Source organism: Charadrius vociferus, unplaced genomic scaffold (genome assembly GCF_000708025.1).
Source record: "Charadrius vociferus isolate BGI_N301 unplaced genomic scaffold, ASM70802v2 scaffold2219, whole genome shotgun sequence".
In the NCBI taxonomy this organism is placed as follows: domain Eukaryota; kingdom Metazoa; phylum Chordata; class Aves; order Charadriiformes; family Charadriidae; genus Charadrius; species Charadrius vociferus.
In genome coordinates this window covers 8,639-21,662 of record NW_009649895.1, presented here as the reverse complement: position 1 = coordinate 21,662, position 13,024 = coordinate 8,639, and the positions used below count along the sequence as shown (strand labels likewise).

Here is a 13,024-nt window from a genome sequence, read left to right as displayed (position 1 = left end):
CTACGGGGGAAATTGGGTGGCTGCCTCCCCCTAATACTCCTTTTTAAGGTGGGTTTTTTCAGGCTTTGCAAAGCACCGCCATCAATCCAGCTGTGAGGGCGAAGGCAGCCGAGAGCAGGGCTGTGGCAGGGTGTTGTGCCGTAGGGAATCACAGAAGGGTTTGGGCTGGAAGGGGCCTTGAAGATCATCCAGTGCCACCCCCTGCCCTGGGCAGGGACACCTCCCCCCAGCCCAGGTTGCTCCAAGCCCCGTCCAACCTGGCCTTGAACACCTCCAGGGATGGGGCAGCCACAGCTTCTCGGGGCAGCCTGCCCCAGGGGCTCACCACCTGCACACTCAACAATTTCTTCCTCAGATCTCATTTCAGTCTCCCCTCTTTCAGTGTAAAACTATTCCCCCTCATCCCATCGCTCCCCCCGCCCCCGATCCAGAGTCCCTCCCCAGCTCTCCTGGAGCCCCTTTAGGCACTGGAAGGGGCTCTGAGGTCTCCCCTTTTTCGCCTTCTCTTCTCCAGGCTGAACCCCCCCAACTCTCCCAGCCTGTCCTCCCAGCAGAGGGGCTCCAGCCCTCCCAGCATCTCCGTGCCCTCCTCTGGCCCCGCTCCAACAGCTCCGTGTCCTTCTGCTGGTGGGACCCCCCGAGCTGGAGGCAGCACTGCAGGGGGGTCTCCCCCGAGCAGAGCAGAGGGGCAGAATCCCCCCCTCGCCCTGCTGGCCACGCTGCTGGGCATGCAGCTGAGGTTGCCTAGGGCTTTCTGGGTTTTCACAGCCCCGGTTTGGTAACGCCCAACACTTCTGCGCTGCGAGAGCCCCTCTTGTGCTGTTAGTTTCTGACAGGTGTGTAAAATTAAAAGGGTGTGTGGAATCTGCCTGTGGACAGTGAACCCACTCATGGGTGTGCTCAGCTTACGGCCTCAGCAAGTGTGTGCACGTATCTTGACGCTGCAGTTGCGTCTGGAGGAGTCGGGAGAGTAGATGTGAAGCTGATAATGTTTGCCCTGTAACGAAATGAAAACAGTGTTTGGGTTTTCTCTCCTTGTTAAAACTGCCATTGCGCCCAGCAGAATGGATTTTAGGAGGGGGCAGGAGAGTGAGTGACACTTTGGCTGCACTGTCAGACCAGCACTGGTGTGTTATTACACCAGTCTGCATCAGTAATCACTAATTTATAACTATGTGACTGGGGAGGAGCTGTAACATGTCGTGTCTGTACCGCCCCCCCAGTTTTGTGGCACCTGGGGTTTAAGATTGATTTGTGCTTTCTTCTAATAAATGCTACGATCTTTTCACACAGTTTTTGCCCAACAAGATCGGCGGTTTTGCTTGCCCCGCTGGAAATGCATCCTGTGCTCTCAATTACAGCCCAGGTAAGACATTGTTTTCTGCCCTGAAGTGTCAGGTTTTTGGCTGTTCCCTCCCCGCAGCAGTTTGGAGAGGAGGATGTGGCTGTTTATTGACCGCTGCCGTGTTTCTCCCCTGCAGAAGTCCCCTGCCCCGAGAGCTACCGGGCAGTGGGGGAGCCTCGAGCCTTTGGCTCCAGCGCAAACGGGCAGTGGAGGGGCATGGTTCCCTCTCTGGGCTCCGTGCCGCAGAAGCCGAGGGTGAGCCGAGGCTCTTACCTTGAAGCTCGCAAAAACCCCAGGTGCGTACAGCTCCCTTCATGTTAAACCATCCCCGCAGAGCCCTAGGGGAGCTTCAGGTGGGGGTTTTACCCACACAAACAGCCGGTGTCGATACAGGGTGAATTCAGGGTGAAAATAGTTGCGTGGGTCAAGGTTGGCCAGTTCAGTAGGTGCTTTTTGCTGCTTATAAACCTCCCTGTGGCAAAGCTGCTTCATAAAAGGCGTGAGCGCTGGTTTTGAGAGAGCAGAGCGTGGCATAACCTGTCTCTCGCAGGAGCTGGTGGTGTGACAGGTCGGTTTTGAGTGTATCGGGAGTGCTGGGATGAGAACGGGAACATCGTTACACCACTGGGAAACTGGGGGAGAAATAACACAGCGTCATTTTGTGATGAAAACGTGCTGGTTCGTGCAGGCGGTGCTGGGTGCAGGAGCTATTTTTGCAGCTGGTATAAACTCGTGTTGCTTCACACCTTTCCAAACCGGATCAGGTCTTTATTTCTCCTGAAAATCCAATGTGTATTTGCAAAGAGGGAAATTTAATTTCAACGGGAGAAACACTGCATCGACCCGTGTGTATTTTTTTTCATGGGCTGTTAGGTGAGCCTCAGCGTGGGCGAGAGGAGAAGCAAGGCGAGGGAGGGGGGACCTTCTGTTTTTATCAATAAATTCCAACGCCGAGAGCGGTGTCTCCTGGTTCAGCCATTTTGTGGTGCGTGGATGGAAGCGGGAGCTGGTGGATCTGGCGGGAAGGTCTGGCCGGGGGTTTCCAGGCGGTGGCTCCTCAGCCTCGCAGTGCCACCTGGTGGCATCGGTTTGGCCGCACGGGCTTCAGGAACTGTTTCAGATAGCGCCGGTGGAGAGCCCGACTTCAGCTTTGAGACAGTTCTTAAAATGCGAATGAAATACTAATTTTTTTATCACAATTGGTTAACCCGGTTCTTGGCTGGGGAGGATGAGGTTACGGACTAAAACAAGCAGGAAATCAAAATAAAGCGTTTCTTTCTCTCCTCGCAGTGGGACGTCCAACAGTTTTGTAGGAAAATCAAACCACCATTGCCATGCGTCGGCTTTTCCGATCAAACCCGCTCAGAGTCCTTCCTGGAGCGGGCCGTGTCGCCGCAGCCTGCTTAGCCCCAAGAAAACTCCCCGGCGGTTCATCAGCACGGCGGAAGAGGTAAAGAAAAGGTTGGGAGACCTTTTGGTGGGTTGGGAGATATCTTCTGAGCATCACAAAGCGTTTGAGGCGGCTCTAATTGACTGTCTGGCTCTGGATTCGTTCCTTCTTCCAGCCAGAAGCTGGCTTCAGCTCTGCTCGCGTTCAGACTTCAACTGCAGTTGGTCTGATCAAGGCTGATCTCTCTTCAAGACCCCTGGATGTTCTCGCACCCATAAAATCTCTACTTCTACGTGTATCTGCTCGCTATTCGTGGTGTCTTTGCTGAAATCGTGTTGGGCAGACATGTCTGGTTATTTCCCTGCAGACTGTTCGAGAGGAAGAGCGAGAGATCTACAGGCAGTTGCTTCAGATGGTCACAGGAAAACAATTTTCCACATCCAAGCCCTCTTCGCTATTCCCCTTCCACCTGTGAGTATGTAAAATGCTCTGTCCCAGCTGACAGCGCTGCACGTGTCCGCTAGGAACTTATTGTCTGTTTTTCCCTAGGTCCAGGTGTTCCAATTCCAGCAAAACCATAGTGAAAGAAACTCCCAGCAAGAACTCAAAGCTGTTTGAAGCTCACAGCGTCGCACCAGCCAGTTCAGCAGCCGGCGTCCTCAGAGCGCAGGAGCAGCCGTCACACAAACCGTCGCTCTACTCTCCCCCCAGCTATCCCTCCAGCCTCTTTCAGTCCAGTAACTCCACAGCCCAGCATCAGCAAGAAAATCTACCAGCATCTAACACACAGTCTGAAGGTAAAAAACCCAAACCCAACAACCAAACAAAAACCAAACCCAAAACAAGTCCCCCAAACCTGGCAATTAAATGTATTGTGGCAAACCCACTTTTTCCCTCCCCCTCTGTATTTGGGCTCCTTGGGGAAGTGGATTGTAATTGTGAGGATAACAGCATTCCATAAACTTCACTCTCTCTAGGATCGGACTCTGTCATTTTGCTCAAGGTAAAGGATTCCAGAACGCCAGCACCAAGGTAAGAGGCTGTAAAATGGTGTCTGGAAGAAGGGGTGGGTTCCGTTTGCTTTTTGAATACCATGGAGAGGCGAGAATGCGGAGTAAAAGGTGACCGGTGGCGTTCGGAACGTCTCATGAAGGGAGACCAGTTTGCTGTAGTTGCAGGAACTTGAGTGTTGATGTATCAAACCTCCTTCTCGAGACCCAGCTGCAAGTCGCTGGTGGATCAGTCTGTAGCTCTTCTTTCTCTGGCAATCAGGATGTCCTCGGCTGATACTTACAAATCACTTTTCTGGCAATTACTTACTCTCCATGTGAAGAACCCCACTTATACCTGTCCTTCTTCCCCCCCATTCTAGCCTCCCGTTCTTCCAGGCAGAACTCTGGATCAAAGAACTGTAAGTACATGTTTTCTGCTCTGTTTTTCTCTCGTGAGTGTTCACGTGTAGAAATAAAACACTGATTTGTTAATGTAAACTGTGCTTTTCAGGACCAGCGTCTATGATTCACGAGCTCGGGAGAGGTGGCGGCAAATTGAAGAGCAGAAAGCATTGGCCTTACAGCTGCAAAGCCAGGTAAGGGCGAGCAGGTACTAAAAGAACAGTCTTTACAAGTCCAAATGTTAAACCGCAGAGTTGAAAGCAAATTGGAAATGGAAAAATGGCAAAAATGGACTCCTTCGGGGTGCGGTGTCTTCCCCTTCCCGTGGCAGAGCTCTCGGTAGTGCCGTGACCAGGATAAATGCTCCCCCTTGGTGCCCCTTTCTGCATCTCCTGGAGCAACTGGCCCCACGTAGCTCCCTCGCAAGCCCCGGAGCGGTGACTCCCTTGGACCCCACTTAATCTGAAGGTCTCTCCTTCAGCGGTTGCAGGAACAGGAACACTCGGTGCAGGATCTGGTGGATTTAAATCTTCGAGTACCTCTCGAGAAGGAGATCCCTGTCACAGTGGTGCCGGAAGAGAAGGAGGATGCTAAGTCAGCTGATGGCGAAGAGGAGTTCCCTGAAATCACCGAGGTGAGTCCGCTCAGGTCTAGCGTACGCAAACAGACGCTTGTGTGCATAAAAGCTCTAAATTTGGAAATCCGCGCACAGCAACAGATAGCTCTTCCCTTTTGCCCTGCACGTTTGGGAGCAAGTTTATCCTTTGAGGAGCAAAGAATGAACCTGGGTTTGAGTCCAGCCTTTGTGATGGGAATAGCAGGAACTCTCCCTTCCCGTGTTGTCTGTGTCCTCCCTGTAGGAAATGGAAAAGGAAATAAAGAACGTATTCCGAGGCGGGAACCAGGATGAGGTCCTGAGTGAAGCTTTTCGGTTAACGATCACTCGGAAAGACATTCAGACCCTCAATAATCTGAACTGGCTCAACGATGAGGTGAGGAGTCTACCTTGGGCTGTTGAGATGTTTTTCTTCGGCGATTTGAAGTAGGTTAAAGCGAGCAAACGTGTCTGCCTTCTCCGTGCTGAGAGAAGTCGCAGTGAGTAGTAGGTGTGGGCTGTGCTTCGCGCTCCGGAGCAGTTAATCTATGGAGAAAGCCCTGTGTTAGACCAGGTGTTTGAAGAAATAATATTGGGAGGAGTGGGGCTGACCATGGGCATGATCAGGGCAAAGAAAAAAAAAAAAAAAAGAAATCTTAACTATAGGAGACTGCATCCTGAATTTTTGAAGGTTTTTAAGGCTGTTGAGCTGTTGTAAATCCCTCCAGGGATTTACAGAGGGACAGGTAGAGGGAAAACCAATTCCTTACCTAAATTTGCACAGGGGCAGAGCACCTTATGCAGACGTGTCAACACTTAACATGTCCTGAATGCTTTTTTTTTTTTTTTCCCCCCCCTCAGATAATTAATTTCTACATGAATTTGCTGATGGAGCGGAGCAAAGAGAAGGGTTTGCCGGCGGTTCATGCGTTCAATACTTTCTTCTTTACCAAATTAAAAACGGCGGGGTACCAAGCCGTGAAACGGTGGACTAAAAAAGTGGATATCTTCTCTGTGGATCTCCTCTTGGTGCCTATTCATCTGGGAGTGCACTGGTGCCTCGCAGTGAGTGCTTTGGTTGTCCACAGGAGAGCGTAGCTGGAGCTGGTCGTCCTATAAACCCACCTGGCTAAGGCTAAAATGTAGTGGCTTTGGAGTGATGCATTTGTCAGGTGTTTGCATGGGGGGAAAATTTGTGTTTGTGCTTAAAATCAAAGTCTAGAGCCAGTAAAAAACATAGCTGCAACTTTTTTTGGGGTGTGTTTCTAGTCTTGAAAGAAAAAATAGACAGCTGTGAAGGTCACCCTAGGGCACCTTATTCTCCGGAGAAAGATCTCGTTTCCACGTTCCCACAAACTCGTCTTTAGAGACGTTGCCACGGGATCGTTTGAGAAAGATTTAGATGACAGATAGCACACAGCTTTCTCTGCCTCTGCTTTGTTCCGTCCCTTCTCTTGGCTGTGGCACCTCTCCCGTAACAGATCGCGCGTGGCTTTTAAGCCTGCGTCGGCCTCCGTGGCTCAAACCCCCTCGGAGGGTTGTGAAGCTGCCCCGAAAGGCGGCGCTCACCTGGGTGAGCGGTGGGGTGGAAATGAGCCATGGGGGCCCCGAAGAAACACCTGGGGGACGCATGTCTTGAACTGCTGAGAACGTACATGTCAGGTGGAGCAAAGCCTCCGTAAACCTATCTGTCTGCGGCTTTAACGATAAGGGTAACAGAATGCTCTTGTGTTTTAGCTGATTTAGAGATTCAAGTGGTTAAAGAACACAGCAGCGAGGGGGGATTTTGGGAAGGGCTGTAGTGAGGATGGTAGAAGTCCTCTGAAATCCTTCTCTGCTGTGGAATGATCTAAACTGTCTTCTTTCTGTCGGCAGAGCCTGTGTCCTGGGAAAGAACTGAGCTCCTTGTATTGCACGTTATTAACGAATCTCTCTTTGTGTAGGTGGTAGACTTCAGGAAAAAAACCATCACCTATTATGACTCCATGGGTGGAATAAACAGCGAAGCCTGCAGGATACTGTTGTGAGTAACACTTGTTTGAGTTGTGCCTGTTTAAAAACCGGACAGCTTTTTATCTCGCTCTGGAAGCGACGACCCTTCCGTGGGGACAGCCCCTCTCTGGGTCCTGAAAGGAGGATTCAGAGGAACATGCTGGTTTTCACGCTTCGCGTTTCACCCCGTGTTGCTGATGTGGTCCACAGTGACAAAGCTGGTCTGCGAGAGTCCTGTGCCAATGCCCTGTCCTCGCCTCTTCCCAGAAGACCTCGGTCAGACTGGTGTTATCTTCATGGGTATAGACAGGTTTCAGACCTGTTCTTTTAAGAACATCAGGCTTTAGCAGGCTTGCAGAGTCGTCTTGGGCATCATCTTTAGGAGGAAAACGCCTTCTCGGATGCTGAGGGATAGGGGTCCTCGCTTTGTCCTTCAGCTGCTTGAAGAAATGCCATCTCCTGGCCCCTTCCTCCAGGTGGGAGCTTCTCCTGCCTGTGGCACACATCGGCTCGGTGGCTCGGCACTTCTGTGAGACAGATTCTGGAGAGCGCGATGGTATACGTCGGGCGCGGGATTGTCTCTTGCATCGGGCCGTGGATAAAGGTGTGCACAGGTCTCTTCCGTACAGAGTTCCGGCAGGGCGTTACAGGCCATGCCGTGCCTCCAAACCAGAGCTGGGGGAAAGTTGTTCTTCTTGTGTTCAGACTGCAGAGGAGAGCTCGGCTTTCCCATCCGGAGCGACGCTCCAGGAGGGAGCGGAGCTGGCTGCCTGCTCTCCGGCCTCTTGTAGAAGAGAGGTGCTTGCGTGTGAAATCCAGAACTCTTTTCCCATATTTGGAAGCTGTATGGAGTGCAATTAAAAATGAGCTACTCGCTGGGCTTGGGGTGAAAAACCACCATCTTTTTGAAGGTCACGTAGGGGCGTCAGGTTTGAGACAAACCAGATTGCAAAGCGATTCACGAAACGCGGTCGCCAGCTCCTCTGTCGCTCCGACGTTGACCCTGGGTCGGCCATCGGTTCTGTTTCTTGTCTCAGCTTCGCTCTGACGCCGACTTGGGAATCTGATCCTGAGTCTTCTGGCGTGAGGTTGAGTATGTCAGCGGAGGTGTCACTCATTCAGTCAAGGAATGTGAATAATGATAAAGACAGACAGCAGACAAATGCCATTTCCAGTCCATTTAGCACCTTCATTTTCCAGTTCAGGTGTTTTGCAGCCTGCGTGCATTTAAATAACTGTGAAAATAGCTGTTTTCCTTTTCTGCACTGTTCTGTGATGTTGGTCTAAAGGGAGGAAAGGGAAAGGAAAAGTCGCAAATCATGGGAAATGGCTCAGGGCAGCACTTTTTAGCTTCGCAGTGTGGCTTCTCCTGCTGTGTTTAAGAACGGTGCAAGCAGAGCCGGCCTGCCTCGGGGCAGGGATGGTCTGGGTGAAATCAGTTCCTTTCAACGCGAATTTCTTTGATTTCAAGGAAAAAAGCGCGGACATCTGGTGACACGAAGCACCTGGGAGGTGAGAGGGGGATCCAGGAGTGCTGCCCGTGCTTCGTTTAGGGGTTGGGGATGAGGGAGCAGATCCCCAAACTGGTAGTAGAGAGTACCAGAGGATACGAGGTGTTTCGGCCACGCAGGGTGAGTGGTAGAGAGCCGTGATTTCAGGTCGCTGTTGCCCTGGACGTAATTGTTTTCCCTCTGTTTCCTTTTAGGAGGCTTTTATTGGTTGAATGCAGTGGGAGGATCACACCGGGAAGAAGGGACGGAGGTCCTATTCATGGTTAGTGACCCTTTCATGCTTTCAATCTTTAGAGCTTCCTAAAGGTGGTGAGTGTCATACCGTTAGCCAGACTTTACGGAGGAGGGAAACTGAGGCACAGGGACGGTAACTGGTTAAATACAAGGGCCGCAGGGCAGGCTCGGGGTGAGCAGGGACCAGAGATGTTCGTGGTGTGGTGGCTGCCGTGCTTTGTTTCAGCAGCTGGGCTTTCACACGACATGGGGGTGAGACCTGGAGAGGACGTTAAGAAATCCTCTGTTTCTCTGATTTTATCCATTTCTTGGGTTTTAGGAAAGCTGCCTCTGGTTTGGGGGGTTTCTCTTTGGGGAAACAGGGTGCTCCGTCTCTCAGCTCTGCTGAAAGGGTCTGTGTTTCGGAGCGGACGTAAACCAACCTGTTAAAATTAGTTAAAAACCTGATTCTAGTGTACTGAGGCTGGAGGAAAGCTTAGGGGATAGAGCGCACAAAGCGACTCATGCCCATAAAATCTTCTTATCTCCTGCTAGCAGCAGCGCTTGAAATGCTTACCTTTACGTGCCCTTTACTTGAAGGCTTTCAGACATTTAGCGGTATGCTGTGGAGTTGATTTCAACAGTTCCCTGAGGCACCTGGTCAGGGTTTTGTGTGTGGAAGCACTGTAGAGGGCAAAAATCCATTTTCAGATTTAGGAAACTGAGGTTAAAAGCCCTGCAGTATTTGATGGGACATCTCAGACATGTTGGGGTTTGATTTAGCGTGTAATTATGCTTCATGATTCTGCGTCAAGCTTTTTCTCCTTGAGGTCCTGACAAAGTTCATCAATTAAGTTCTGCCTCCTGAGTTGTCTCATGGTTTTAAGTTAAGGCGTTTTCTAAAAGGTGGCTCAGGCTGTTACCCAGGCAGGACCGGTGCCGTGTTTCGTACAGGTTGTGTCTGATGGTCGCTGCTCTCCGGGTGCAGGCCGGATTGCTGCTTTTAGGGACCCGCAGAGGTGATGGTCGCAGTTAATGTGAACCGCTTTTAGTGGGTTATTTCCTCGCTCTTCTAGAAAACAACTCAAAATTTCCTGGCTGCCGTGCGCGCGTCGGCATCGCAGCTCAGGCTTGGGGTAGTCGCAGATAAAACTGGACGCGCCGAAGCCACCCCGTCGCTTAATTCGCTGAAGCTCCGGCATCATGTAAACTTCACCGGTTTCTTCCTTGTCTGCCAGACGAGTCTCACGCTCGGATCCTCTCTCCGCCCCTGCTCCGTATGTGCAGATCCGCTCCACGTGGGGACGTTGCTTGGAGTCTCGTCCCCGTTCCTCGCGTGATGCGTCCCTTTATTTATCTGCCCAGCTTCGCCCCCCGTCTCTAATGTGCGGAACGGAGTGGGCCGTGTGCTGCTGCTCTTTTTTTAGCTGAGGATTCAAGTGGGTTCTGCGGTAGGCAGTAATTGCTAGGATTTTTTTTTTTTCATTGCCATTGAAACGAGGCCGTTTAATTAATTAACGTTTTCACCGCGTTTGTGTTGTGGTGCAGATAGTCGGCTCCCTTTCTCCAGCCACCGTACTGGAGGCTCTGCTCACCCGGATTTTGAACTCGTCGCAGGGAGTTTCTTCTCCGTCCATTAGGTTTTATTTTTGGAGATGAGCTATGGGCACTTCTCGTGCTCAGTGACAGGGGATTATTTTTTTTCTTTTTTTTTTTTTTTTTTTTTTTTTCTCCTGAGATTTACCCCCTGCTGATCTGGTCTTGTCCAAACTGCAGCCGAGGCAAAGCAGCCAAGCAGAGAGCTTCCCAAGAGCAATTACAGCGGTCGCTGGCAGCCAGCAGACCCTGTGCTGGGGAACTGGGCTGGGAGTGTGCGTCCAGCTAATGAAGGCTGATAGAAAACGCTTGACTGGACCTGATCTGCTCTCGGGGAGGGGCAGGGGGGGTTGCCAGGAGGGAGAACTCCCCTCCTTGACACTTCTACACCCAGCAAGACCTACTCCTGGCTGTTTTCTAGACGTACGATCACTAGGAAGAGGTTGGCTTCATGTTGAGAGGCTGCTGGGTCGTTCTGCTGCCACTGTGAGTACTTCGTTCAGTGGCTCCTGCGTGTTTCGGGGACTCTTCAGCCCAGGAGAGCTTTTCTTTGAGTAGTTCTTTGGAGTTATGGTAGAGAAAATCCTCTGACTGGCACCAAAGCAGCAAGTTTGACTCTACATCATCCCTGCGGGTCGCATCGCCACCTTCTCCCATTGCGTTTCAGCGTTTACTAACAGCAAGACGCGATTTAGCCAAGTCTTTGTGGATCAGATTTCCGAAAGATGGCACATCTCCCCGCGTTGGCGGCCAAACCCGCCTCCCTCTCCGCGCCAGACGCTCTCTTGACCCCTCCGTTCAAGCCAGCAGCATCTAATCCCCTGCTTTTCCTTTCCAAACTTTCTGATCACAGCCGCGACAGTGAGAAGGCTCCTCGGGTAGTTTTGAGAAGATGCCAAACGTGAGGGAGATGGTTTCTGTAGATCTTCCCGGTCCTTTTGGTAATTAAGATGAGCAGAAGGTGTCTGCAAAGCTGAATGTCACTTAGTGACGTCGGCAGCCAACAGAGAGGGGCTTCTTCAGGGCCATTAAGAATGTTTTGGGCGCATCACCTCATCTCCTTGGGCTCCCTCTGGTCCACTTTTATGTCTGTGTCCTTCCTGAGCTCCTTTTTCCATACTTCCCAGTGAAGGGAATGGTTCAATGTGTTCATATCTGCAAAGGAAAACGCACGGGCGTACTTTAGGCATGGTCTTGGTAGAGTTTCTAAACTTTTTCAAGGAGGCAGCAAAAAAAAACCCAAACCCACAAAACACTTTTCTGTTCTCCCAGTGGTACAATTGAGGCCAAACTGGTGGAAGCCTCTTTGGGCAGAGGGGATGGGCCAGTACCCGTGAGCTTTCCTTGTTCTCCGGTTCTGGGAACTGGAATGGGACTGGTTCTGTGGCTCTTTACCCTCTGCTTGGGAAAGGTATTTGACATCCCACCCCCGCCACGGCTGTCTCCTTCTCCCGCTCGTGCTCTCCGCTTGACTCAGTCCCTGTGAAACCATCTCGGAGGGGACTGCGGTGTGGCTCTTCCCAGAGCTGTCTCCCCTCCGTCCCCACGCCTTGGGCCTTACGGGAGAAAATCGGGGTCATCTTCCCTAGTTTGCCTCTCCTTGAGAGCATTTGCCATCTGTCTTCTGCTGTGGTAAGACGTCAAATCAAGAGTGGAAGGGGAAACCTTGGGAGAAGAGCTCCAGGGGAACATCTGCCAGCGCTTGAACCCACCGCCAGCCCGGAGAGGAGCTTCGTGGTGGTTTTTTGACGCTTTACCCCCCCAGGGTGATTGTTCCAGAGCTGCTGGGGTGCTGCTAAGGTTGTGACAAATTTGTTCCTCTCTACCTTTATGCTGATTAAGATCCTCAAAACCCGGGCAGAACCGGTTCACAGGACGGAGTTCAGCTCTCCAGTCTCCCCTCGGGTGTAACGCTCCGCTGGCAGGAGCCCATTGAGGCAGCCCCGTGGCTGCCGAGCTTTTCTCTGCCCTGAGTCGCTCTCCGATGAATTAGATTTGTTCTCGCTGGTTTATTTGCGGTTTTGACTCTCTGCTTGGCAGGTACTTTTTTTGGATGGATTTTTAAGTTCTGCTTGGTCTTTCTTTGGACTGCCTCAAAGCCCGGGTCTATAGAGCCCTTTTAAAAATGGCCAATACCGAGACGAAAATATTGGACTTCCATTTTTGCATTAATTCTGCAAACAGGGCAGAGGACATCGTGGGTAAACTGACATACAGTGTACTGGCTGGTTTCCCCCGCTCCTCTAAAGTAAGCTTTCTTTGTTCTCTTATTCCTACAGGCAATACTTAAAACAGGAAAGTCTTGACAAGAAAAGGAAAGAGTTCGACGCTAATGGCTGGTCGTTGCTGAGTAAGAAGAGTCAGGTAGGTTTGGGGAAGGGGTCTCTCCTGCTCTTTGCCTTTGTTCTTTGCCCTGATGGTTCTTTCCCAGCTGGTTTTCCCGACGGACGCGTTTTCCCGGTGACTCTAGGGGGTGAACAAATCCCAGTGGTGGGATGCTTCGCTGCAGATTCCCATCCTACGTGGAATTAGGGAGGCTTTCCGGAGCCGGGGCTGCCCCAGTGCCACCTCGATTCCTCTGCCCACCCTCTTGTCTTCATCTCCCCTTACTCGCGCTGGCATTCGCCCGTCCGTGCAGACCTGCCTCGTTAGGACTTGTTTGCGAGAGGTCCCTCGCTTGGACCTCGTCATCTTTAGAAGCCGGAAAGTGAGGACGGGCTCCTCTGGAAATAACGGTTTCGTGTCTTTTCCCTAAAGGAGATCCCGCAGCAGATGAACGGCAGCGACTGCGGGATGTTCGCCTGCAAATACGCCGACTGCATTACCAAAGACAAACCCATCAACTTCACGCAGGTAAAGCCCACCCTGGTGTGTCCCTCGTGCTCGGGGAGAGACGGGCACGTGGCGTTTGTGGGTCCATATTCTGATTTTTTTTTTTTTTCCCCCTTGATTTTTTTTTTTTCCCCCTTCTTTGTTCCCTTTCCGGTG

General features: G+C 51.5%; 1 protein-coding gene across 1 annotated transcript in view; it reads left to right on the top strand.

The window, feature by feature from the left end:
• The first annotated feature begins 1,064 nt into the window (after positions 1-1,064).
• SENP1 (SUMO1/sentrin specific peptidase 1) overlaps positions 1,065-13,024 on the top strand; it is a 15,911-nt gene continuing 3,951 nt past the window's right edge. The window contains exons 1-14 of the mRNA XM_009891106.1: positions 1,065-1,089; positions 1,482-1,641; positions 2,636-2,795; positions 3,103-3,206; positions 3,285-3,532; positions 3,713-3,767; positions 4,108-4,146; positions 4,239-4,323; positions 4,611-4,763; positions 4,990-5,121; positions 5,586-5,789; positions 6,668-6,747; positions 12,316-12,400; positions 12,794-12,889. Coding sequence (XP_009889408.1) covers positions 1,065-1,089; positions 1,482-1,641; positions 2,636-2,795; positions 3,103-3,206; positions 3,285-3,532; positions 3,713-3,767; positions 4,108-4,146; positions 4,239-4,323; positions 4,611-4,763; positions 4,990-5,121; positions 5,586-5,789; positions 6,668-6,747; positions 12,316-12,400; positions 12,794-12,889 — 1,626 coding nt within the window. The remainder of the gene's footprint in view (positions 1,090-1,481; positions 1,642-2,635; positions 2,796-3,102; positions 3,207-3,284; positions 3,533-3,712; positions 3,768-4,107; positions 4,147-4,238; positions 4,324-4,610; positions 4,764-4,989; positions 5,122-5,585; positions 5,790-6,667; positions 6,748-12,315; positions 12,401-12,793; positions 12,890-13,024) is intronic.